General features: G+C 42.1%; 1 protein-coding gene across 3 annotated transcripts in view; it reads left to right on the top strand.

Annotated features, from left to right (window-relative positions):
* SEC23B (SEC23 homolog B, COPII component) overlaps positions 1–25638 on the top strand; it is a 51839-nt gene that overhangs the window by 17301 nt on the left and 8900 nt on the right. For all 3 annotated transcript variants that reach the window (XM_077750140.1, XM_077750139.1, XM_077750138.1), the window contains 10 exons: positions 567–690; positions 1813–1893; positions 7839–7928; positions 9330–9436; positions 10851–11004; positions 14720–14797; positions 18009–18170; positions 19472–19558; positions 22387–22542; positions 22910–22975. In XM_077750140.1, coding sequence (XP_077606266.1) covers positions 567–690; positions 1813–1893; positions 7839–7928; positions 9330–9436; positions 10851–11004; positions 14720–14797; positions 18009–18170; positions 19472–19558; positions 22387–22542; positions 22910–22975 — 1105 coding nt within the window. The remainder of the gene's footprint in view (positions 1–566; positions 691–1812; positions 1894–7838; positions 7929–9329; positions 9437–10850; positions 11005–14719; positions 14798–18008; positions 18171–19471; positions 19559–22386; positions 22543–22909; positions 22976–25638) is intronic.

Below are 25638 nucleotides of genomic sequence, written 5' to 3'. Positions count from 1 at the left end.
ATGAACTTGCTGTTTCCCATTTAAATTAGTAACACCTTCACAGGTGTGAGATTTTTTTCCATCTTTAAATTGCTGTTTGGGAGCACCTGGTTGGCTCAGTCAGTTAAGTGTCTGACTTCAGCTCAGGGCATGATCTCATGTTTCATGAGTTCGAGCCCCACATCGGTCTCCATGCTGACAAAGTGGAGTCTGCTTCGGATTCTCCCACTCATGCGCATTCTCTCTCTCAAAATAAAGAAATAAACTATAAAAAATATATTTTTTAAATGTTTTATTTATTTCTAGGAGAGAGAGAGACAGTGTGAGCAGGGGAGGGTCAGAGAGAGAGGGAGTCACAGACTGAAACAGGCTCCAGGCTCTGAGCTGGCAGTCAGCACAGAGCCCGATGCGGGGCCCGAACCCACGAACCGCGAGATCATGACCTAAGCGAAAGTCGGACGCTTAACTGACTAAGCCACCCAGGCGTCCCAAAAAATATTTTTAAAAATTACTATTTTTGAACACCATGGAATCATCTGAGTGGCTTTCAGTCATCCTAAATGTCCACTTTCTTCTTTCTCTCCTAGAGGCCACATGGTGATGGGAGACTCTTTCAACACCTCTCTCTTCAAGCAGACATTTCAAAGAATTTTTAGTAAAGATTTCAATGGACATTTTCGCATGGCGTTCGGTGCTACTTTGGAAGTGAAGGTATGATAGCTTTCTAAAATTTTAATGGAAGAGGAGTGTTCTTATTTATTTAGTAGTCAGACTTGTAGAAGTCTCACCTTGGTGGACACAGGCACCAAAACGTAAGTTAAAGAGTTCCCAGCAAAATAGTTGAACAAGGTATATTTTCTTCTTGAGGATGACCTGTATATTTATTAATGTTTTATGCAAAGAGGTGTCTGAGTGCCCTGTAGGCTCTGCTCAGTCCTGCTCTGGGACAGCAAGCCAAGGAAGGGGTGGTGGGCTGAGTACAGAGGCTGCCGCCTGGTGCTGAGCGCCCCCCTGGCCGTCGGTATGGGCCCCCACATTCACACACCCATGTTTATATTCAGTGTCTGCCTGCAGACTAACCGGAGCACTTGGAAATAGAGCAGCAGTGGGAGTTTGGGTCCTGCTTTTTCTTGTAGGGACTAAAAGCCCTAAACACTTAACATTCTAAGTCATTGAGAAAACATTAGAAGGGGCTGTTACACCATACGATTGGGATTATTACTTTGAGAATTAGAGATAATCTTAAATCATCTGGATTAAACTTTAAACAGGCTTCTCAAATGTTTGAGTTTTTTTTTCTTTCTTAATTGAGATTTAAAAGTCTAAGTATGTTGGCCGTGTAGTTATATTGGAGTTCATTAGTTAAACATTTTTAAAGCAACATAAAACAGTATATCCACTGATCCGAAATTGTAAATAATCACAGCTAAGTACTTGGGATTGGAAAAAAAAGTATGTTTTTGGCAGAATTATTTCCTCTATGTGTACAATAATTTCTAAGGTGATAAAGTTCAAAACGCTGCATTATCTTAGAAACAAAGTCAATGCAGTTTCTTTTTTTTTTTTTTACAAATAGTTTATTGTCAAATTAGTTTCCACATAACACTCAGTGCTCATCCCCACAAGTCAATGCAGTTTCTAAAGGAGGATTTTATTAAAGTTTTTATCCAATTACAGTGGTCACGGAAAAGTTTGTAAGAGAAATATCCACATAGGATTTCTTCACAATGGAATGATAACACTGCCATATTCTTCCTGTAAGTTTTGTTGTGTATTTCATGAGAGGATTGCTCTCAATGAATTTTAACTTGATCTCTTGTATTTCCGTTTTAGACCTCTCGGGAACTGAAAGTTGCAGGAGCCATTGGTCCTTGTGTGTCTCTGAATGTGAAAGGACCATGTGTGTCAGAAAATGTAAGGAAAACTCCCATTATTCTCACCCCCTGTACCCCAGGATTTATTTTGTTAGAAATGTCAGTGGGGCAGCCTTATGTCACTTGTTGGGATGTGTCTGTGGTGAGGGGAAAAGGGCCGACTCTTACTGACAACCACGACGCTGAGAGGTGCTATCATTTCTGTCTGTCCTTCCATCTACCTAAAGGGTCAGAGGAGAAAACTGAGGCTCAGAGAGTTCAGGTATCTTACTCTCTGGGTCGGAGCTGATAAGGAGGAGAGGAGGTAGACCCCAGACTCCCTTGACCCCACTGCCCTTGTTTGGGTCTCTGTGCCAGTGAGCCACAAGGTATTCTGTGTAGCAAGGCAGGCATTCAGCTAAATCCTTCAGAGATAAACCTCTGTGTGTTGCCCTTAGAAGTGAGACCTTTGTCTCACTGTTCAGAGACCATTTTGAGTTGGTTGGGCATGAATGACACTGTTGTATATGTACACAGCTATGTTCTTTGGGTAACATGCTTTGAGAATATGTGAACAAAGTTAAGTTACCACTAGATGGTGAGGTGACTTTGCTGGTGGCTCATTTCCTCTGCTTATACTTTAGCTGCCGGGAGACAGACCATTGGGTCCAGTGAGGCCTCTCCAGGTTGGTTCTTGGCTGGAGTTGTGACAATTATATCCTTCCTTGGTTGTCCTCTTCAATGAGGACACACTGGACTCTAGAGCCAGACATGATACAAGGGCACACATCTACCCTGCTAGTCTTGTGGCCTGGATGAGGTACTTAATCGCTCTGGGACTCAACGTTGTTATCTAGGAAGCGGACATAGTAATCGTTATCTGTTGGGAGGGCTAAATGAGTAAGTTCAGGTAAAACGTGCAGAACAGCCCCTGGCACGAGGGAGGCCCACACTAGATTTCATCTTTTTTTTTCATCTTTCTCTTTCTCATTTTTCTTTGTTTATTTTTGAGATAGAGAGGGAGAGAGAATGATCAGGGGAGGAGTGGAGAGCATAGGAGACACAGAATCTGAAGCAGAGTCCAGGCTCTGAGCTGTCAGCACAGAGCCCAGTGTGGGGCTGGAACCCATGAACCATGAGATCATGATCTGAGCCAAAGTTCGACACTTAATGGACTGAGCCACCCAGGCACCCCTCACATCCTCACTTTTGTCTTCATCAGCAGTGAATGTGTACTTAGTGACTACTTTGGTTTTTGTATTTTTGTTTCAAGTTGTTTTTTTTTTTTTAATTCTAGTTAGTTAATGTACAACTCAATATTGGTTTCAGGAGTAGAATTTAGTGATTCATCACTTACATACCACACCCAATGCTCGTCACGAGTGCCCTCCTTAATGCCCATTGCCTATTTAGCCCATCCCCTGCCCACCTTTCTCCATCAACCTTCAGTTCTCTAAATTTCACATATGAGTAAAATCATATGGTATTTGTCTTCCTCTGCCAGACTTACTTCGCTTAGTATAATACTTAGTGACTACTTTGGTTAACCTTTTGTTGAAGTTGCCAGAGGCAAAGTGATTTGAGAGACTATTCTTGTAATTCCCTGGGTAAGGCATCTGAGGAGTCACTCATCATCCCAGTGTACAAGGGGACTTATACCCCTAATTCCTGGCAGGGGTTTGGAATATTTCCTGTTCCAAAATATTTTCCATAGACTTAAAATCTGCCTATGAAGTTAATTTTATGAATCTCATTAGCTGTTTTAGGAACCAGTAGAGATTCAGCTATGAGATTTTGGGAGTGGGGTGGAGGATGCCAAGAGGGACGAAATACAATTTGAACATACAGAGAAGGTTAAAGAAGTATACCCACCATTTAGAGTTGGTAATTGTTAACATTTTGCCTTAATTGCTGTCCTCTATCTTTGTAATATTTATTTTGTCTATCTGGTTCTTATCAGCCATATTCGCTTTATATCATACTTCTTCAAAACCTTTGAAAACAAGTTGCAGTGTCACGACACTTAGTCTTTGAGTGTGCATCTTCTAAAAGTAAGGATGTTCTCCTACCACAACATTCTATCAAACCTAAGAAAAAATGATTTGCTAATATCATCTGTATCTAGCATGTTCTTTCCCAAAATTTGCCCCAAATGCCCTTTGTAGCTGTTTTTTCCACCCTCTCACCAGTATTGCATCTAGTGTTATATATCCTTACTCTTTTTAAATCTGGAATGGTCTTCCTGTTCTTTGGGGTTTTTTGCTTGTTTTGTTTGATGACATTGATTTGTTGAAGAAACAGTGCTAAGTGTCCATCTCTTCTACAGTAGAGTACCGCACATTTTCAGGATATTTGTTTCCTTGAGATGGCAGTGAACAGATTTCTTTTTATTTATTTATTTATTTATTTATTTTTAATTAGTTAATTTTTAAAAATAGCTTATTTTCAAGTTGGTTTCCATATAACACCCAGTGCTCATCCTCACAAGTGCCTTCCTCCATGCCCATCACCCCCCTTCCCATCACCCTCACCCCCATCTGCCCTCAGTTTGTTCTAGGCATTTAAGAGTCTCTCATGGTTTGCCTCCCTCCATCTCCCCCACTATTTTTCCCCTTCTCCCCGCTGGTCCTCCATTAAGTTCCTCCTAATCCACCTATACATGCAAACATATGGTATCTGTCCTTCTCTGCCTGACTTATTTCACTCAGCATAACACCCTCAAGGTGAATGGGTTTCTATCCTCTCTGTATTTTCTATAAAGTGGAAGTTAGATTAGTGAAAGTCAGGCAGAGAAGGACAAATACCATATATTTGCACGTATAGGAGGATTAGGAGGAACTTAACGGAGCACCGTGGGGAGAAGAAGGGGGGAAATAGTGGCAGAGAGGGAGAGAGGCAAACCGTGAGAGACTTGAATGCTGAGAACAAACTGAGGACTGATGGGTGTGGGGGGGAGGGGGGAGATGGGCATGGAGGAGGGCACTTGTGGGGATGAGCACTGGGTATGGAAACTAACTTGACAATAAACTATTTGTTAAAAAAAAAAAAAAGAAAGAAAGAAAGGGAAGTTAGATTAGTGATTAGATTCAGGTTAGACCTTTTTGTCCACCGCAGTTCCTGAGTAATCTTATAACTCATGTGTGTTTCTTCAAGAGGCATATCTATCAGGTCCTCTGTGTTAGTGGTGCTGAGTTAGACTGTGGTGAAGAGGATGGCTGCCCCACATCTTTCTGTTATAAGGGTACATTTCCTTTTAGTTGTTAGCAAGAAATCTGTTGAACATGATTGTAGCACAATAAGAATATCTTGCTTGCTAACATCCATTGATTATTGTTACTCAAATCATTATGTTTTATTGGAGATTATCAAATGGTGATATCCTAATTTTATCTTTATAGTTACTCAAGGTAAATGCTTCCATAAGGAATTTGTGTTGCAGTGAGAAAATGTACTTCTGGGGCTCTGGAGGGTTTGTGGCCCACTCAAGCATTGGTGCTTATAAAAGAGGGAAAATATTCTTTTTGTATACGCATATTGATTTTATTGGCTGGGGCCCTGCAAACAAGATTAACAAAGGACAGGTTTCATAAGAGAAAAAATTAACACATGCATTGCACATTAACACATTGCATGTATGGACTCAGTAACGAGTAACTCAGAGGGATGGTTAGAATTTGGGTTATGTGGCATCTTAACAAAAGAATGGTAAATCTGTAGAAAAATGACAAGATACAGGAAAGGCACTTTGAGCCTCTAGGACCGCTACAGTGTGGAAAGGCAGATAGATGGGGGGAGGTAATGGAAGAGAAGGAGGGTTATTGGTCCAGCAGGTTTGTTGTATAGTTTTGTCTTGTGCCATCTCTGAGCTGATAAGTATCTAGAATTGTCTTTGATGATTGAGAATCATCCTACCCTTCCTAATAGGAGGGCAGAGAGTTTTTCAGCCTTTTCAAACTACTTTCAGCTTAAAATAATCCTTATGTGAGAGTGGTATATTTTGCAGTGGCATACTCTGAACCCCTTGATTTGAAACTTTAAGAAGTTGCATATATTAAAACTTGAGTTGTGGTATGGGAAGATTTGGAAGAAGGGATTGGTAAGCCAAGAAAGGGAGGCATACAATTTTCTTTTGCTTCTTTGCCATTTTCCCTGGGTGTGGCCCTTCACCTTCCAACAGATGTTCCCTGCTTCTTTTAGAAAAGACCACTAAAAGGGAAGGTGAACATGCACAAATCCATCCATCTCACCAACTTGCTTTGGAAATACTGATGAAACAGTGTCCTCTCCTCTCTCCACTTAGAGCTGTTCTTTGATTTCTCTTAAGAATGTTCCCTTGGCGGGGCGCCTGGGTGGCTCAGTCAGTTAAGCGTCCAACTTCGGCTCAGGTCATGATCTCACGGCTCGTGGGTTCAAGCCCCACGTTGGGCTCTGTGCTGACAGCTAGCTCAGAGCCTGGAGCCTTCGCCCTCTGACTGTCTCTTTCCTGGGATTGCTGGTTCTTTGGCCAGGTACGAAGGCTCCTGGCATGGCTTAATAGAGACCACAGTGGTATCAGCTTTACGCACCTGGCAGTGTCCAGTTTGGGTGCAGTGTACAATTTGGAGTTGTACAAAAGAAATATGACCCTCTCGATGCACACTCACATCACTTCCTAAAAAGCATAGTATCCTGGGGGTGCCTGGTTGACTCACTTGGTTAAGCATCCAACTCTTGATTTTGACTCAGGTCATGATCTCATGGTTTGTGGGATCAAGCCCCACATTAGGCTCTGTACTGACAGCATAGAGTCTGCTTGGCATTCTCTCTTTTCCTCTCTCTCTCTGCCCTTCCCCTGCTCGTTCTCTCTCAAATAAACTTCTTTTTAAAAACATTATTCTGGGGGGCGCCTGGGTGGCTTAGTTGGTTAAGCGTCCGACTTTCGCTTNGGAGCCTATTTCAGAGTCTGTGTCTCCCTCTCTCTCTGACCCTCCCCTGCTCACGCTCGCTCTCTCTCTCTCTCTCTCCTAGAAATAATAAAAATATTTTAAAAAAATAAAAAATAAAAATAAATAAATAAAAACACTATTCTGGGACGCCTGGGTGGCTCAGTCGGTTGGGTGGCCGACTTTAGCTCAGGTCATGATCTCACGTTCCTGAGTTCAAGCCCCGCGTCAGGCTCTGGGCTGACAGCTTGGAGCCTAGAGCCTGCTTTGGATTCTGTGTCTCCCTCTCTCTCTGCCCTCCTCTGCTCACACTCTGTCTCTCAAAATAAATAAATGTTAAAAAAAAATAAAAGCACTATTCTGCATTTTGATGAAGCATGTTAAAATGGGTAATAGTCACTGAATGATAAGAGCGTATATTGCAGAATCTAATGATCTTGGTTGGCAATTCTAGGTATTTTTGACACCTGCAGCCTTTTCTTGTAGATGTCCTGCTTAAAACAGCAACACTCTTCACATTTCAGTGAACTTCATTTATCATTGGGAGTCCTTCAACTAGTCAATAAAAAGCAGCCTTCGCACCACTAAAATCTAAATTCTTTTACAAAGATTTATATGTAGCTTTTGGGTAAAAGAACTGGATTAAAAATTATATTTAATAACTAATGTTCTGTAACTATTTCCTGTTCTAATAATAAAGGTGAAACTTTCAAGGTAACTTTCAAGATAATTCTAACCCTGACTTGATTATTTCAGCTAACTTCAGTATTACAGTGTGTGTGTGTGTGTGTGTGTGTGTGTGTGTGTCTGTCTGTCTGTCTGTCTGTCTGTTGAGAGAAAGCGCTATCTTGGTGATATAATGGAAATTGGTCCAAGTTCTAATATAAAAAACTTAGTTTTAGAGTCCTGTAATAAGTCTTAAACCTTATTCTGGCTTCTAATTGTACTTTTTTTAGTTAAATTTAAATTTTCATTTGGGATGAGATCTTCTAAGTAGCCTACCATTCTTAGAGTCAGTACTCTTCATCAGCATTAGCCATAGTAGCTTTTTTGTTTTTATTTTTAATTCCTTTTCTTACCCCAGGAGCTTGGTGTTGGTGGCACAAGTCAGTGGAAAATTTGTGGCCTGGATCCCACATCTACGCTCGGCATCTATTTTGAAGTAGTCAATCAAGTGAGTTGGATTTATGAGTATTCATGTCTTGGTGTTGTATTTTCTGATTGATTTATTTATTTTTAAATGTTCATTTATTTTGAGAGAGAATTGTGCGTGTGTGAGTGGCAGAGGGACAGAGAGAGAGGAATTCCAAGCATGCTCTGCAGTATCAGCACAGAGCCCAACATGGGACTTGATCTCATGAACTGTGAGATCATGACCTAAGCTGAAATTGAGTCAGATGCTTACCTGACTGAGCCACCCAGGCACCCCTGGGTTTTCTGATTTATTACAGACTGGTGACCTCTGGCTTCTTTCTCTGCAGACTAATGCTTCTTTGGGCTTGTATTTGTCTAATACCTGTCTGGCATGACCCTTTTTTTCCTTTCAGAGTTTGGTCAGAGTCAGACAGCAGATTGCTTTCATCACTTAAATTATTGAACTGATAAGTTCATTAGGAGAAGAATAGCTTTTTACCAGCCTTCATAATGTTGGTGAATTTTTTTGAGTGTGTCAGTTTTTCCTCATTATTTTATTTAGAAAAATTCAAATGGGGGCGCCTGGGTGTCTCAGTCGGTTGCATGTCTGACTTCGGCTTGGGTCATAATCTTGCGGTTCGTGGGTTCGAACCCCACGTCGGGCTCTGTGCTGGCTACTAGCTCAGAGCCTGGAGCCTGCTTCGGATTTTGTGTCTTTCTCTCTCTGACCCTCCCCTGCTCACACTGTCTCTCTTTCTCTTAGAAATAAATAAGACATTAAAAAAGAAAAAAAAAATAGAAAAATTCAAATGTACAGAAAAATGAAAAGAATTGTAGAGTGAATATCTGTATAATTATAGGTATTGTCACCTTCCACTTAGAATCTATAGTTCTATAGATTCTAGTTCCCGTTTTACCGTATTTTACTTTGCTTTAAGACAAATTCCTGTTGTGTCTTTCATCCCTAAACACTTCGCATGCATATCAGTAACTTGAGTTTATTAAAATTTTTTTTTAATGTTTTATTTATTTCTAGGAGAGAGAGAGACAGCGTGAGCAGGGGAGGGTCAGAGAGGGAGGGAGTCATGGACTCTGAAACAGGCCCCAGGCTCTGAGCTGGCAGTCAGTACAGAGCCCGACACGGGGCTCGAACCCATGAACCGCGAGATCATGACCTAAGCGAAAGTCGGACGCTTAACCGACTAAGCCACCCAGGCGCCCCTCTTGAGTTTAATATTTACTTGAATATGGCTTTTTTTTTTGAGGTAAAAGTTATGTACAGTGAAATGCCCAGATTTTAAATGTACCGTTCAGAGCGCATCAAGAACCTTGCTGTCACCACTGTGTTAGTCATTTTAGGAAGAGCACAGTGGGCTCTGTGACCATATGTGTTTGAGTCATGCCTGTGACAGTAACCAGGTGTGTGGCCTGTTGCCCACAGCACAACGCCCCGATCCCCCAAGGAGGCAGAGGTGCCATCCAGTTTGTCACGCAGTATCAACACTCCAGCACCCAGAGGCGCATCCGCGTGACCACCATTGCCCGAAAGTGAGCATCCCGGTTTCCTTTCTCTGGAGCCATCAGTGCTTTTCCTTTGAAGAGATCACTTAACATCTCTTAGTTTATCTTCGTAATTCTGCTGAGTGGTTCTCACCAGTCTCACTGGCTCATTTGATTGGAGAAGGAGGAAGAGACATTGCTGGCTAACCTAGTTAGGCCTGTAGTCACTTGCCTAGAAGAATCCTCTTTCAGTAAGAATAAGTTCATTAAAAATTAATTTTCATTATCATCAGGTAAGTAACCAATAAATACATTCTCCTTGTAAAAGATTCAAGCTGCTCATAAGTGTATAAAGAATGGGTCTCTGTCTACTCTCCCCAGAGATGAGATGCTATGACTACACTGGTATTCATCTTCACAGTCCCATTTCTATGTATATTGTATATGTGTGTTATATGCATGTATGGCTTCTTATATTAGTATACTTAGAAACTTTCTCAATACCGTGTCAAGGACATCTTTGACATCAATACATGTGAGTTCCTCACTCGCTGTAATGGCTGCACAGCATTGCATGGTTTGGATGGGATGTACCACTCCTCTCTTTGAGGAATTTCAGGTCCTACCTTCCTTCCAACAGTGCAGCATTCATGTGTTTATGTCTTTGTGTATATGAGTATTTCTTTCTAGCCACTTCATAGAAGTAGAATTTTGTATCCTGCAAAATTATCCTAAGAAGTTAATTTATATTCTCCCCAATAGGGTAAGGAGAGTCCTGTCTTCTCATTAATAATGAATATTATTGATCTCTAACATGCTAATATAGAGCAGCTATATATATAATATACTAATATATAGTTAGCCACTTTTATATGTATTTTTCTGTTTATTAATGAATTGAGCACTTTTCATGTTTATTGGCTATATATATTTCTTTCTGTGATCGTCTCTGCCCATTTTGTAAAACCTGTTTCTTTTTCTTGTTCATTGATTTGCAGGGGCTCTATGTATTTTGGATGATTATTGTCTGTTGTTCATATCTGGTTCTGGTCTGTTGTCTTTCAGTTTTGTTCATAGTGTCTTTATTCGTTTAGAAAACTTTGTTATATGTGCTAATTCTTTCTGCCCTGGGTATGATGCTGGAAAGTCATCCAGTATATTTGTAGACATACAGATTTTTGCAAGATTGACCTAGAGGAAGGAACTGGGTATCTACTCTCATGATATCTTGTAGAACATTGAGAAGTTCTCCATAATTTTTCCTCTGCACTTACAGTCTTCAGAGATCACATGAAGGCAAATGAAATGTATGTAAAATTCCTTTGATTCCTTACTGACAGTGGAGTTCGAATCTATGTTGCCTTACACGAAGTAACAGGACTTAGGTTTCTTTGTCTTAACAGAAATCTGGCTTTCTGGTCTCTCCTGAATGTAAGCACGTCACTCATTCTGAAATTGTCAGTTGGGCAGATGCGCAGAGCCAGCTGAGACACATAGAAGCAGCATTTGACCAGGAGGCGGCGGCAGTCTTGATGGCTCGGCTGGGGGTGTTCCGCGCAGAGTCAGAGGAAGGGCCCGATGTGCTCCGGTGGCTGGACAGACAGCTCATACGACTGGTAAGTTGGGCACCGTGGCACCAGGTTCAGTCTTAGACTCTGCTCTACATTGAGAAAAGAAAGCTGGTGCTGGGGCGCCTGGGTGGCTTANCCCCTAAAAAAAAAAAAAAAAAAAAAAAAAAAATTTAAAAAAAAAAGAAAGCTGGTGCTTAAACCTGTCATTTCATACATTCAGTCAACAAGAACTTTGTGTTGCTTACCTTAAACCAAACACATTTGCACATACGTTTTCCCCTCAAAGGCTTACATTACTGTTAGGAAGGAATGACAGGCACAGGACATTTGGAGAAAGATGCAAATCTGTGTACTGTAAGAGTTGTTTTAGATGTGTCTCTGTGGATGCTGTGGGTCTATATTTTCTCTCCAGATCTAAGGGATTTTTTTCAGCAGTAGGGATCCATGGCTCAGTGAGTGTAGAGACGCCTCATGTGTTGTTCTGGGTGGAATCAGGAGAGATCTATCACACAGTAATTTAAGCAAGGAAAGTTTTACTTAAAAATTACTATCACAGGGCCCCTGGGTGGCTCAGTCGGTTGAGTGTGACTCTTGATTTTGGCTCAGGTCGTAATCTCAGATCCCATGACGGGCTCCACATGGAACGTGGAGCCTGCTTAAGATTCTGTTTCCCCTCTCTCTGTCCCTAACCAGCACATACACACACACTCTCTCTCTTAAAAAAAGAAAAAAAAGACTGGGGCTCCTGGGTGGGTCAAAGATTAAGTGACAGACTCTTGATTTCTGCTCAGGTCATGATCTCATGGTTCTTGGGTTGAAGCCCCACATTGGGGTCTTTGCTGACAACATGGAGCCTGCTTGGGATTCTCTCTCCCTCTGCCCATCCCCTGCTCTCTCTCTCTCAAAATAAATAAATAAAATTTTAAAAATTGATTTCATTGATGAGCAACTACTTAATATAAAAAAATAAAAAGACAGGGATGCCTGGGTAGCTCAGTCGGTTAAGTGTCCAGCTCCAACTCAGGTCATGATCTTATGGTTCATGTGAGTTCAAGCCCTGCATCAGGCTCTGTGTTGACAACTCGGAGCCTGGAACCTGCTTCAGATTCTGTGTCTCCCTCTCTCTCTACCCCTCCCCCGCTCACACTCTGTGTGTGTGTGTCTCTCAAAAAAATGAGTAAACATTAAGAAACAATTTTTAATAATAAAAAAGGACTCACAATAGAGGTTTTGAATGGTGAGGGATTAGCTGGTAGTAAGAAGCAAAGAGAAGTCTGAAGAATGTAGGAAGAGTGAATATGCAGCAGCCATTACTTCTAGGCTGAGGTAGAGCCCCCAAGAAAGAACTCCCTTCCTCCCAGGGCTGATCTAGGTGGGAGGGTACAGCCATGGCTCACTGAATCCCTCATGGCAAGGAAGTCACTCTTGTATCATGCCAGAAGAGCTTGACAGAAATTCACTTCCTGGAACTGGATGAAAGTCTACCCTCGGGATGCCAAGGAGAGCTCTTCACCAGGAAGTGGCTTACTAGAGGCACACAGTGTATACAGGGGTAGCTGCTGGCTCCAGAAGCTCAGCACTGAGGAAGCCATAGGCACTCCTGCTGAGTGAGCACCCTGGAACCTTGAAACAGATGCTTGCCTCCAGTGCCCTCTACTGACAGCTTAACATCATGCCAGCTGGCACAGGAAAAATACTTAAAAGGGCCTGAGCCCATTTTACACCAGGGAGAAGAGTAAATTTGGAGCTACAAAGCAGTAAATCAGTAATTGATGTAGTCTTACTAACATAGAAATTGACAACATAGGTTCATGATCAAACACCTAATTTAATTTTATTTAGCTGTATGTGTGCCCTGGCTGTCCCATGGAACCATTTTTTGGGAATGTCAACATTTGAAACACAATTTGAAAATTGAGCAGAAGGTCCAAGTAGTTGGCAAAGGCTTCATGGTAAAGTGAGCCTTCAATCAAGTGTTCTTAAAAAGAGTAGGGTAACAGATGAGAAGGCAGGGCCAAGCATGGACAAGCCTGTGTGACATGGCTGTGCATTTGAGCTTTTGCTGGGGACCCGGAGAGATCTCATGAGACCAGGTTGTACAGTGGGGAAAAGCAGTGAAGGTGCTGCTTAATTGTAGAATGCTTCATTTTATTTATGAATTTATTATTTTTAAAAAAATTTTTTGAGAGAGCAGGGGAGAGAGGGAGGGAGAGAGAGAGAAAGAGAGAATCTTAAGCAGACCCCACACTTAGCGCAGAGCCCAATGCAAGGATCAATCCCACAACCCTGTGATCGTGACCTGAGCCAAAATTGAGAGTTGGACGCTCAACCAACTGAGCTACCCAGGCGCCTCTATGAATTTGTTTTAATTTTTATTACTGAAGTGTGGTTGACATAGAATGTAATTTTAGCTTCAGGTGCACCACATAATTGATTCAACAATTCTATTGGATGCCTTGATTTTAAAGTTAAGTCACTGCATCAATACAGGGGGGGATTGTTTAGGTGTGAGTCCTAAGCAGGGGAGTGCCGTGACCATGATGCTTGTGTTTACATTTACCATTACCGTATGAGATAAATTAGAGGGTGAAAGACTGCCGTTACGGAGACCAGTGGAGACCAGTTCTGGAGGTTCAAGGGAGCTGAGACCAGGGTGTGGTAGGACAGTTAGAGGGGAGGGAAAGTTTGAAATCAGGACCTATGCTGAAAGAAGAATTGATAAAACTTGGTCAAACTCTTCATGGAATCAAAAACAAAAAAATCGACATTGACTTAGGTTTTAAGTGTGGGTGACTGCAAGGATGAGGAAGAGGTAGAAGGGATGGGGGGTGAAATTTTTTTTAATGTAATAAATAGTTCAGTTTATTTTACACATGTGAAAAATATATCCAAGAGAAGCCATCCTGCATTTGGGTGCCTCTAACAGGCAGCACTGGATGTGGGGGTGGATTTAGATGACGTTGGTCTGTTACTTGTAGCCGAAGTAGTGAGGATGGGAGCAGGGGCCATGACCTGGCCTCCAAGGAACCCACAGTTAGGAGGTAGGGAGATGAGGGGCTGTGGAACAAGACAGAGAAGGATCAGTTGGAGAGAACGAGAGATAGGAAAGTGCCGTGTTAGCACGTGGAGGAGAATTTCACGAGGTTTTAGAGAGCTGGTTGGCTCGTGGTACTGGGGAGTCCAGGAAGTTGAGAGCAATACAAGGTCATCAGACTTGGTAGGAGAGGGTAACTGTCAGAGATGAGCTTTCCTTCAGTGGCAGAAGGTCCAGTTCTCTAGTGGCCAGAAGAGAGGTGCAAAACAAAGAGGGAATAAAGAATGGAAGAGAGAATAGTGGTCAGAAAATTGCTTTTGAAAAAAGGGAGAACTGAGCTGTAGAGTGATAGAACATCAAAGCTTATTTATCATTGTCAGTTTTCTGCACACTTCAGGGCTTTTACCTATGGGAGAGGTGCCTGAGAGAGCTCCCTGAGCTGCTGACTGGTCTGGGCGGTCCTCCGGCAGCATTGCCGGGGTGCCAGTTAGAAATGCAGGATGTTTACACACCTGCCGAATCACAGTCTGTGTTTAACAACACCCTGGGTGCTGGGTCTGCCCAGCCATGCTTGAGAAGTGCTGGTCTGGGACTCTCAGTCCGGAGTTGGGATCAGAGCATAGCTGTCTACTGTAGGCATTTTCCAGATGACACTAACTTGGCTTTTCTCTCTCTCTCTCTCTCTCTCTTTTTTTTTTCCCCCTTTTTGCTGTTTTCTTTCCACAGTGTCAGAAATTTGGACAGTATAACAAAGAAGACCCCACTTCTTTTAGGTTATCAGATTCCTTCTCTCTGTATCCTCAGGTAAGTAATAGGTGTTTTTTTTAATAACTACAGAAGAATAAATTGTGATAAAAATCAAACATGCTGCAAAAAAACCTATTTTTAATCAGGCTCCGCATTGAGCGTGAACCCTGCTTGAGATTCTCTTTCTCTCTCCCACTGCCCCTCTACCCCACTAGTGCGCGCGCTCTCTCTCTCTCTCTCTCAAAAGATTCTTTTTTAGAACTAAGACTCGCTGTTCTCAGGCTAAAGTGAAGACTTGGTGTGTTTTGAGACTCTGTCTACAGGTGATGAAGGTTATTCTGCTCTTGTTCAGTTCTCTGTGTCTTTGTGAGACAGTGTCTCAGCCCTACAGAGGACAAAGATGATATGCAGGGAGAAGAGAAGTATGTAAACTTCCATGAAAAGGCAAAACAGGGTTGTTGCTGAAGGCCACAACAGAATCTCTTAATATGTAAAATTAAAAATTTAGCAGCTTTTTCAGCAGCAAATCAAGAAAATGAAGCACAAATGAAGACGAATATAACAAAATGGGGCCAGAAATAATGACAGATATTTAATGAAAAATCTGTAGTGGCTCTGCTACATCATACCTGGGAATCAGCAGTAATAACAGCTCCTGTAAATAGCCGCTGTGTGCCCGGACCAGGCACTTGGGAGCCATTAGACAGGGGAAGGTGGGAGCCTGAAGCCGCTGTCTGGGATGTGTGCATTTACCTTTCTGAACCCCCATGCTCATCTGTAAATGAGAAAACTAGAACTTGCCCCCGTAGGTGCTGTGGGGATGATAGGCCGAGGTGGACGGAGTGTTTACCTCAGGGCCAGGTGCCCACTAAGTGCTTGGTGGATGTGAGCCTGCTCCACAGCTGGGGCCCAGGACTCTCCAGGTGGCCTCTTTGCAGTGCGACTTTTTCCCAGAACAGGAGGCAAACCCAGCACTTCTTCCCTTCCCTTCCCTTCCCTCAGAGATGTCCTAATGAGGAATAAGTAGAAAGTAGAAAACTTCTATTTTTAAATAAATTTGTGAGGGGCACCTAGGTGGCTCAGTCAGTTAGGCATCTGACTTCAGCTTAGATCATGATCTCATAGTTTGTGGGTTCAAGCCCCATGTCAGGCTCTGTGCTGACAGCTCAGAGCCTGGAGCCTGCTTTAGATTCTGTGTCTCCCTCTCTCTCTGACCCTCCCCTGCTCATGCTGTCTCTCAGAAATTAAAAAAAAAAAAAGGAAACATTAAATTTGTGAGCACTTAGATATGCAGGTAGGCATTATTCTTTTAGTTACTTAATTTGGAAAGCAGTCATGGGTTTCAGTCGTGAACTTGTGTAGCCTGGACTCTTAGGATTAGAAGGGAACCTTAGAGGTCACTTCACTTGACCCCCCACCCAGGGCAGGGCTCTGTGGTCCCTGACACATGGCCCTGTGCCGGAACAGCTGAGGCTGTACAGTATTGGGGAAGGAGCCCTGGACCTGCCAGAGTCAGAGTGGGGTTCCAGCGCTGGCTCTGCTGCTGCCAATCTGGGATGGGGTCCTGAACCCCCTGGATGTTGGTTTCCCCTTTAGAAGGAGGGAATGGGTCTGGAGAAGTGGCTTGCAGTCTCTTTAAAGCCGTGGAATCCGTTCTTCGAGAGGACCCCTTAAAAGACAGCACATAAAGCAAATAGACTTGCAGCTGCTCTGGTTGTGCCCATGCACCACCTTCAACCACAGGATGCTGCCACAGCACCCTTCACCACCCCCCAGCCCGAACCCTAAGGATCTGCTAGGACTTAAGAGCACAGTTTGAACACCATTGAATGAGGTGGTTTCTAAGATTCCTTCAGTTGAGGCAACTAGGTTAGAGGCCAAGCTCAGTCTCTGGGACCAGATGCCTGTATTAGAGCAGCTCTGCCCCTCAATGCAAGTGTCCTTGGGCAAGTTGCCCACCATAGTTTGCTCTCCCGTAAACCAGGGACAGTAAGAGAACCTATTTTGTGGGCCTACTGGAAGGATAAAGTCGTTTTTGTCAACTGCTTTGTGCCTTGCACACAGGATGCATTGAATGTCAGCCATGATTATTATTTAGGAGCCTGTGGTTTAATATTTGGAATCTCAGGAAGCTTTATACTTCTCAGTGCAGCACATTTTCATGTTCTGGCATCTCTTTAGATTGAGCTAAGTCTGTCATCCACCTTCTGATCCTGTGGTAAAGAGCACACCTCTCTAGCCTCATCTCTTATCCTTCCGTCTCCTGTACACACCCCTCACTCCAGCGTACCAGCGGGAGTCCTGAGCTCTCCACCCTCTTAGCTGCTCCTGCAGCAGGAGTCCCCTCCCTCTGGCCACCTCATGCACGTCTTTCAGACCCCAGTGGCCTGGGAAGCCTCCTGCTGCCCTCCTTTCTCATCCCATCCTACTAGTACTTTCTTGTATTGTGATCACAACTTTTGTGGCTTTCCTGAGTGTGCCTTTTCCCCACTGCACTGTGGCTTCTCTAGGTGTTCTGTCTGCAACCTGGCCCAGTGACTCCAGAAATAAATGCTGCTTTGCCTTTCTCCTTACACGTGGAAGCTTTGACATACCCACAGGGCCCCTTCCCCTTTCTTAAAAATAATGTTTATTTCTTTTTTTAATAATGTTTATTTTAATAATGTTTATTTCTAATTGGTGGAAAACTCAAAATTTACCATCATAATGACTTTTTAATCATTCTTTTTTCTTTTTTAATTTCTTTAATGTTTATTTATTTCTGAGAGAGAGAAGAGAGGCAGAGTGCAAGTGGAAAGGGTCAGAGGGAGGGAGACACAGAATCTGAAGCAGGCTCCAGGCTCCGAGCTGTCAGCACAGAGCCTGATGCGGGGCTCAAACCCATGTACTGTGAGATCATGACCTGCGCCAAAATCAGACACTCAACCGACTGAGCTACCCAGGCGCCCCATATCTTAATGGTTTTTAAGTATGTAGTTCAGTAGTTTCAAGTATATTCACATTGTTATGCAACAGATCTCCAGAATTTTTTATCCTGCAAACCTGAAACTCTACTAAACAGCTTCCCATTTCCCTCTTCCCCCTCTCCTTGGTACTACCATGTACTTTCTGCTCACATGAAATAGAAGCCTTTGTCTTAAAATCTGGCTTCTCTTTTGGAGACCTAAGGCAAGTCCACTATCTGGGTTTCTACGAAAGTTACAGCTGTATGCATTTGTCTTTTTTCTTTCTTTCTCTCTCTCTCTCTTTTTTTTTTATGTAAATGCAGTTCATGTTCCATCTTAGAAGATCTCCATTTCTCCAAGTGTTTAACAACAGTCCTGACGAGTCGTCGTATTACAGACACCATTTTGCCCGGCAGGACCTCACCCAGTCCCTCATCATGATCCAGCCCATTCTGTACTCCTATTCATTCCATGGGCCACCAGAGGTGAGGTTTTATGTGAACGCTTTTCTCAGAATTGGAATCACCTAGTATGGGTTGTTTCTAGCAAGTTTACTCTTAGAACAAAGCTATAAAAAAAGAAAACTTTGAGTCTTTGTAGTAATTTAACATTATTTCTGATAATTAAAAAATACACATAGGAAAAAGTCATAGGGTATATAAAGAAAGCTATTATCTGTAGAAGGCAGGATTACATGTTTAAAAAAACTTACAAAAGTGTATGAGTACTTTTTTTCCTACTGTGTTCATATACTTTGACCCAGTAAATCTGTCTTGTGCCTGAAGGAAGTCCTTCTAAATATAGAAGAAGCTTTGTTCAAAGAAATAGTAAAATGAACTGTTATAATGGAAGATTAGAAAACAATCCAAGAGTTTAATACTAGGAAAATAAATAAGAAATGTTTACAAAGTTTATGTAATGTGATAAAGTATTGAAATGTTACATGAAGGTGCACTGGCTAGCTAAGTCGATAGAACTTGTGACCCTTTATCTCAGGGTCGTGAGTTAGAGCTCCATGTTGGGCATAAAGGAAGAAGAAGAAGAGAAAGGGGAAAAAAATATAAGTATAAAATTATTTTTTTAAAAAGGGTGGGACACCCAGCTGGCTGAGTTGGAAGAGCATGTGATTCTTGATCTTGATATCGTCAGTTCAAGCCCCACATTGGGTTTAGAGGTTACTAAGAAAATAAATTTTTAAAAAGATGTTATATGAAAAAAATCAAAATACAAACTTTCCTAAATTACGTATTTTTTGGCATACAAGTATTAAAAACTATGTGAAAATAAATTATGAACGTTTGTTGTACTTGGGTACAAATTTTCTAATTTTCCTTAATGAGTATGTTACTTTTATTGCTGAGATAGAAATCATAATAAAATATATTTTGTAGTAAACTTTTAAAACTTGTATTAAAAGCTGTTCTTTTTCATATAGGCATCACTGTTCTCAGTTATCTACAGTGGTAGATTTGAGAGAATGTTTCTAACACAGAACTGAGAATGTTTGGAATTGTTTCTGGTTCCTGGAGCAAAAAATGTCCTTAATCTCTCTTCCTACTTGGTGAGGGATTATTCGGAGCCTGTTTCTTCTACAAAGTTGATACATAGAACTGCTGAGTCAGAGAGCAGAAAGCAGGAGTTTCCTTAAAGACAGGGAGAGTCACTCTGCCAGGTGCCTTTTGTAAGCAGCCTTGTAGCTGTTAAATGGACCCCCCAGGTGTGGGTTGGAGTGGTCGCCATGTGGGAACGGGAAAGACCAATGCCATCCCTCTCCCTCTTTCTTCAGCCCGTGCTCTTGGACAGCAGCAGCATTCTAGCTGACAGAATTTTGCTGATGGATACGTTCTTCCAAATTGTCATTTATCTTGGTGAGGTAAGAAGATGTTAATTTCTTTCCTTACTATTGTTTTGGCTTTATTTTTATTAATCTAAGTTTTGATAACATTTGAAATAATTTGGGCTTAGAAAACAATAAACATGTCCTCATGTTTATTATGAGGATAGCAGTTTTTATTCTATTGAATGAAATTTTTTTTCAGGTCCCTGAGGGGGGCAGGTATTTGTATATTTGGTAATTTTAATTTTATTTGCTCTAAGTAAATCTCTATAACTTACTGCTTTTTGAATTGTCAGGCAAGGTCACTTTACTTTTCCTCAGTCAACTTTTCACACACACTGCTGTCCTTTCAGAGTTACGTGAGAGTCACTAGTAAACAGTAAGTTTGGGACTAAGGTTTTTCTTTGATAAAATAACGTTGGGGGACACCTGGCTGGCTCAGTCAGTAGAGCGTGCGACTCTTGATCTTAGGGTTGTGAGTTTGAGCGCCACAATGGGTGTGGAGATTATTTAAAAATAAAATTTTTTAAAAAAAGGTGGCATGCTTACCCTTACAATGGGTCTGTGGATCCCGAGGATGACTGTGTATGGCTTTCAGGGGAGAAGCCCTTTCTTTCTCAAAGGGGTTTCCTAAGAAAGGGAATGGCTCCTCTGAAGAAAATCCTTTCAGTGAGCATTATGTTCATTGACATTCTTTTTCTGCTGTCCATTCCTTACTGTCAATAAATTGTTCTAGTGATTGACATGACTTCCTAGTGTCTTTACGTTAGATGTGATTTCAGATGTCCTGCAAAGGTATACATTGTGTTTCAGAATTCCCTTAACAACTAGAATGACTTAGGGGCGCTTGGGTGGCTTAGTCGGTTAAGTGTCCGACTTTCGCTTAGGTCATGATCTCGCGGTTCATGGGTTCAAGCCCTGCGTCGGGCTCTGTGCTGACTGCCAGCTCAGAGCCTGGAGCCTGTTTCAGTCTGTGACTCCCTCTCTCTCTGACCCTCCCCTGCTCACGCTGTCTCTCTCTCTCTCTCTCTCCCCTAGAAATAAAATAAATAAATAAATAAATAAATAACTAGAATGACTTAGTTTCCTGATATTAATATGCATATTTGTATAGTTTTCAGCATATTGATGCTCACTCTGCTGGCTGCTTGCCCACCGACGATAGGGTTCAGTAATGGTCCTAGACCAAGGGCCTTTGGGTGACCAATTGTTGTTCCCACCGGTTCCTATAGGGGCAGTAATTATGACTAGGTTTCTGGCCTTCCGCTTACCCCTCTCAGACATTTCTGACCACAACCCCCATCCTGTTCGTTCATACGTTTATTGAGGACCTTCCATTTGCATGCAAGTAATGGGTTCTAAAGACAAAGATAATGACATAGTTCTCACTCACCAAAAGCCCCAAGTCTGCTGGTTGTGGGTGTTCTGATGAATACTTGGACCCAAACAAGGTTATAGGCATTTCCTCCATGCCACCAATCAGTCAGAACTTAACACCTGGTAGGGGCACCTGGGTGGCTCAGTCGGTTAAGCATCTGACTCTTGATCTCGGCTCAGGTCATGATCTCACAGTTTATGAGATCAGGCCCTGAGGTGGCTCTGTGCTGACTGTGCAGAGTCTGCTTGGGATGGTCTCTCTCCTCTGCCCTTGCCCCGCACTTGTTTGAACTGCTCACACGTGCTCTCTCTCTCTCTCTCTCTCAAAATAAGTAAATAAAAAAAATTAAGACCTGGAAAGTGTTACTGGAAACTCTGAGAAGAAGGGAGAGCAGGCTGCAGAAGGAAGCATCTAAAGAGAATCCTCTTTCTGGTATCAGATGAATAGTTCTGTTTTTAAAACCTATTGATCACTTGTTACATCCTCTTATTCCATTTCCCTCTCACTGTTTTCTTTTTTAATGTCCCCTAAATAACATGTGAAAGCACTTCAGGTTACTTATAAAGATATATTAATCAGTCAGCATATATTTTTTGATTTCCGGTGTGCGCAAGACATTTTCTAGAGCATTGCTCTTGGGGTTAAAAGAGGGTGAGACACAGTGTTAGCTGAGGTGGGGAGATAGGTTTATTGCCTGTATAAACTTGCCTAGTGAACACCCACACTTTGATTCTTGCAGCTGTTCTCTCCCCAGTTAAGAGTATCCCAACTCAGAGACCCGGGGAGATGGGAATGAGTCTGTGTGACACTAAGCACTGGACAAGGGCACTAGACAAGGGCGTAGAAGTGTGCCCTGAGGAAAGAGAAGAGGGAATGGATTCTATGTAGGAATCTGACAAATCCCTTTCCCTACCAGCTGGAAGGACATGAGAGGCTGGACCGAGTGATGGCAGTGGACGTGGAAAGGAAGGGGGCTCCTTGGGACAGCCGTTCCCTGGGTGTTTGTAGCTAGTTGGTATGTACAGTTAGAAAGGAAAGGTGTGGGGCCTCTGGGTGGCTCAGTTGGTTAAGTGTCTGACTTCGACTCAGGTGTCATGATCTCATGGTTCTTGAGTTCAAGCCCCACATCAGGCTCTCTGCTGTCTGTGCAGGGCCCGCTTCAGATCCTCTGTCCCACCCCTGCTTGCTCTCTCTCTCTCTCTCTCTCAAAAATAAACAAACATTAAAAAGAAAAAGGGAAGAGGTGTGACTGATGGCTGTGACATTTCTGGGAGAACCTGTAGGTGCGGGTGTCCTGGCTGCACCTCTTTGCTTACACATACTTACACTCCCCAGCTCTGCTCTCCTCTCTGCAACTCGTCGTTCTTGATGTAAGACTTCCTCATGGGAAACACGTTCTCGGTGGTGGTGGAAGTGTCAAGTGTGTCAAGGAAGACTGTTGTTTTGGTGTTTCCACAATGGTTTTGGTTGGTTTGTTTTGGTGCAGACCATAGCCCAGTGGCGTAAAGCTGGGTACCAGGACATGCCCGAGTACGAAAACTTCAAGCATCTTCTGCAGGCACCACTGGATGACGCTCAAGAGATTCTGCAGGCGCGCTTCCCGATGCCACGTTACATTAACACGGAGCACGGAGGCAGCCAGGTAAGTGAATTGAATTCCAGCTCTCATGTTCTGTTGGTTTCCTGACGTATTTTCATGGCTATAAGTCCAGTGGCATAGCTAATATTTTATGTGGTGACATAAATTGACATTCAGCCAAACTTCCAAATATGACTTCTTAAATGAGTGGTAAAAAAACAAGTTAACGTAAAAGTAGAGGGTTGCCAAAATAAAACATACCTCATGTTTCGGGAACCGTTATAAATGGGGATTATTGGCTTACATTAAAGAAATTGGTTCCTATGTGGTAGAAAAATGCTAATTTAACAAAAAAAATGTTGTAAACAGTTGTTACTATTACACTAATAATAATGCCATTGTAATCTTTAAATGTCTTGCTTTTTTAAAGGCCCGATTCCTTTTGTCCAAAGTGAACCCATCTCAGACACACAATAACCTGTATGCTTGGGGACAGGTAAGAAATTGTCAGGTATCTAGGGGAGGAGGCTAGGCTCTTTTTGAAAAACTTGTTACCAAATGGATCCCTTTTGGCCTTAAAGACAGAATTGCCTAATGTATTTTGCTGGGGGGTGGTGGGGTAGGTGGAAACTTTGAATAACATAGCTGGGGCAGGAGGGGACACTGGTGTGGATTCCCTTCTGCAATACACAGGGTAATATGACAGATTCGGCCAGAGGACAGAACTCTGTAGCGTGACCTGCATTTGGCTCTCCTCATAGATGCAGCAACATTTTCCCCAAGCCCTCTCCCTCGTCTTCCCTTCTCCATCCTCCATCCCCCCTCCCCCAAGGGTCCAGGGCAAAAACATCTACTCCTGCTTACCACTGGCTCTGCCTCCTCCTCACTTTCTAGCCTCTGATTCCTTCTGTATCTAGTTATTCCTAACATTTATGTCTTTCTCAAATAAGTCTTTTCTTTTCCTCCATTTTGTTACACTTTTTAAAGTTAAACTTTCTTTGGAGGTAATTGTAAATTTACAAGCAGGTATGAGAAATAATGTGGAGACATTCTCTGTGCTCTTTACCTCGTGTTCCGCAGTGGGAACATCTTGTACAAGCATAATGCAGTGTCATGGCCAGGGTACTGATGTAGATATGGTCCAGATGCACACTTCCATCACCACAGGGATCTCTCATTTGCCCTTGTACAGTCACTCTCACTTCCCTTCTGCCACCACCCGTTTCTTGACACCTGGCCACTGCTGCTGTGTGCTCCACTTCTGTGATTTTGTCATCAAGAATGTTATGTATGTGAAATCACATGGTGCATGACCTTTGGGGACTGGCTTTTTTCCCTCAACATGATTGTCTAAAGATTCATCCAAGTTATTCCATGTATCAGTAATTTGTTCCTTTTTACTTGCCAAGTAGTATTCCATGGTAGAGATGTACTGTAGTTGCTTAATCATTCACCCACTGAAGGACATCTGGGTTCACAGTTGCTGGCTATTAGGAATAAAGCTGCTGTAAATATTCACGTATGCTTTACTTATGAACATAAGTCTTCCTTTCTCTGAGATAAATGCCCTGGAGTACATTTGCTCAGTCGTATGGTAGTCATGTGGTTAGTCTAAGTAACTGCGGTATTGTTTTCTGGATAGACTGCTTCCTTTTGCATCCTCACTAGCAATGTGTGAGTGATCCAGTTTCTCTGCATCCTTGTCCACATTTGGCACTGTCATCATTTTGATTTTAGTTATTCCAATAGGTGTATAGTGGTATAACATTGTGGTTTTAAATTACATTTTCTTGGAGCACCTGAGTGGCTCAGTTGGTTGGGTGTCAGACTTCGACTCAGGTCATGATCTCACAATTCATGAGTTCAAACTCCGCATCTAGCTGGCTATGGTTAGTGCACGGTCTGCCTTGGATATTCTCTCTCTCTCCCTCTCTCTCTCTCTCTCTCTCTCCTCCTGCCCATTCTCCCTCTCTCAAAAATAAAGTTAAAAAAAATAAATAAAATAATAAATTACATTTTCTTGATGGCTAATCATGCTGAGCATCTTCTCATATACTTTTCCATTTATCTGTTTTCTTCAATGAAATCTCTTTTATCCATCTTATAATTGGATTGGCTTTTTTGTTGTTGAGTTTTAAGTTCTTTATGTGCTCTATGTGCTAGCCTTTTGTTGAATATGTGGTTTGTAAATATTTTCACTCACTTGTAGCTTGTCTGTACATCCTCTTCACAGGGTCTTTTGCAGAGCAAAACTGGTTAATTTTTAGGAAGTTCATTTTTATCAGTGTTTCCTTTTATGGATTATGTTTTTGGTGCCAACTCGGAGAACTCTGTGCCTAGCCCTAGATTCCAAAGATGTCCTGTGTTTGTCTGATTTTATATTTACATTTCAGTCTGTGATCCATTTGAGTTAATTTTTTTGTACAATGTGAGACTTAGTTTTATTTTTTGTGTATGGATGTCTAGTTGCTCCAGAACCATTTGTCAAAAAGCCTGTCTTGCTTCCATTGAATTACTTTTGCATCTTTGTCAAAGGTTAGCTCGTCATGTTTGTTTGAGTCTATTTCTGGGTTTTCTTCACTGTTATGTTGATCTGTGTTTCCATCCCTCTACCAATACTACAGTCTTATTACTGTAACTGTATTGTTTGTCTTAAAATCAGGTAGACTGGTTTCTCCACTTCTTTTTCAGATTGTCTTAGCTATTCTAGTTCCTTTGCTTTTACATAAAAGTTTGAGAATAATCTTATTTATGTCTTTAAAAACTCTTGCTGGGATTTTGATAAAAATTACATCAATTCAGGGCCATCTCAGTGGCTCAGTCAGCAGAGCATCTGACTTCAACTCTGGTCATGATCTCACGGTTTGTGAGTTTGAGCCCCACATTGCGCTCACTACTGTCAGTGTATAGCCTGCTTCAGAGCCTCTGTCTCTCTCTCTCTGCCCCTCCCCCACTCACGCTGTCTATCAAAATAAACATTAAAACTGAATAACATCAATTCTCTATATCAATTTGGGGGAGAATTGACATCTTTACTATGTTGAGCCTTCCAATCCATGAACTCAGTATGTCTCTTCATTGTGTTTTGATTTCTTTCTCTTTCTTTAAGGTTGAATGTTTTCACTTTTTTTTTTTTTTTTTTGGTTTTTGTATGGTTTT

This window comes from Crocuta crocuta, unplaced genomic scaffold, assembly GCF_008692635.1.
Source record: "Crocuta crocuta isolate KB4526 unplaced genomic scaffold, BGI_CrCroc_1.0 scaffold209, whole genome shotgun sequence".
NCBI classification, from domain to species: domain Eukaryota; kingdom Metazoa; phylum Chordata; class Mammalia; order Carnivora; family Hyaenidae; genus Crocuta; species Crocuta crocuta.
The sequence above is the reverse complement of the archived record's forward strand: the minus strand, read 5'-3'. Positions and strand labels throughout refer to the sequence as shown.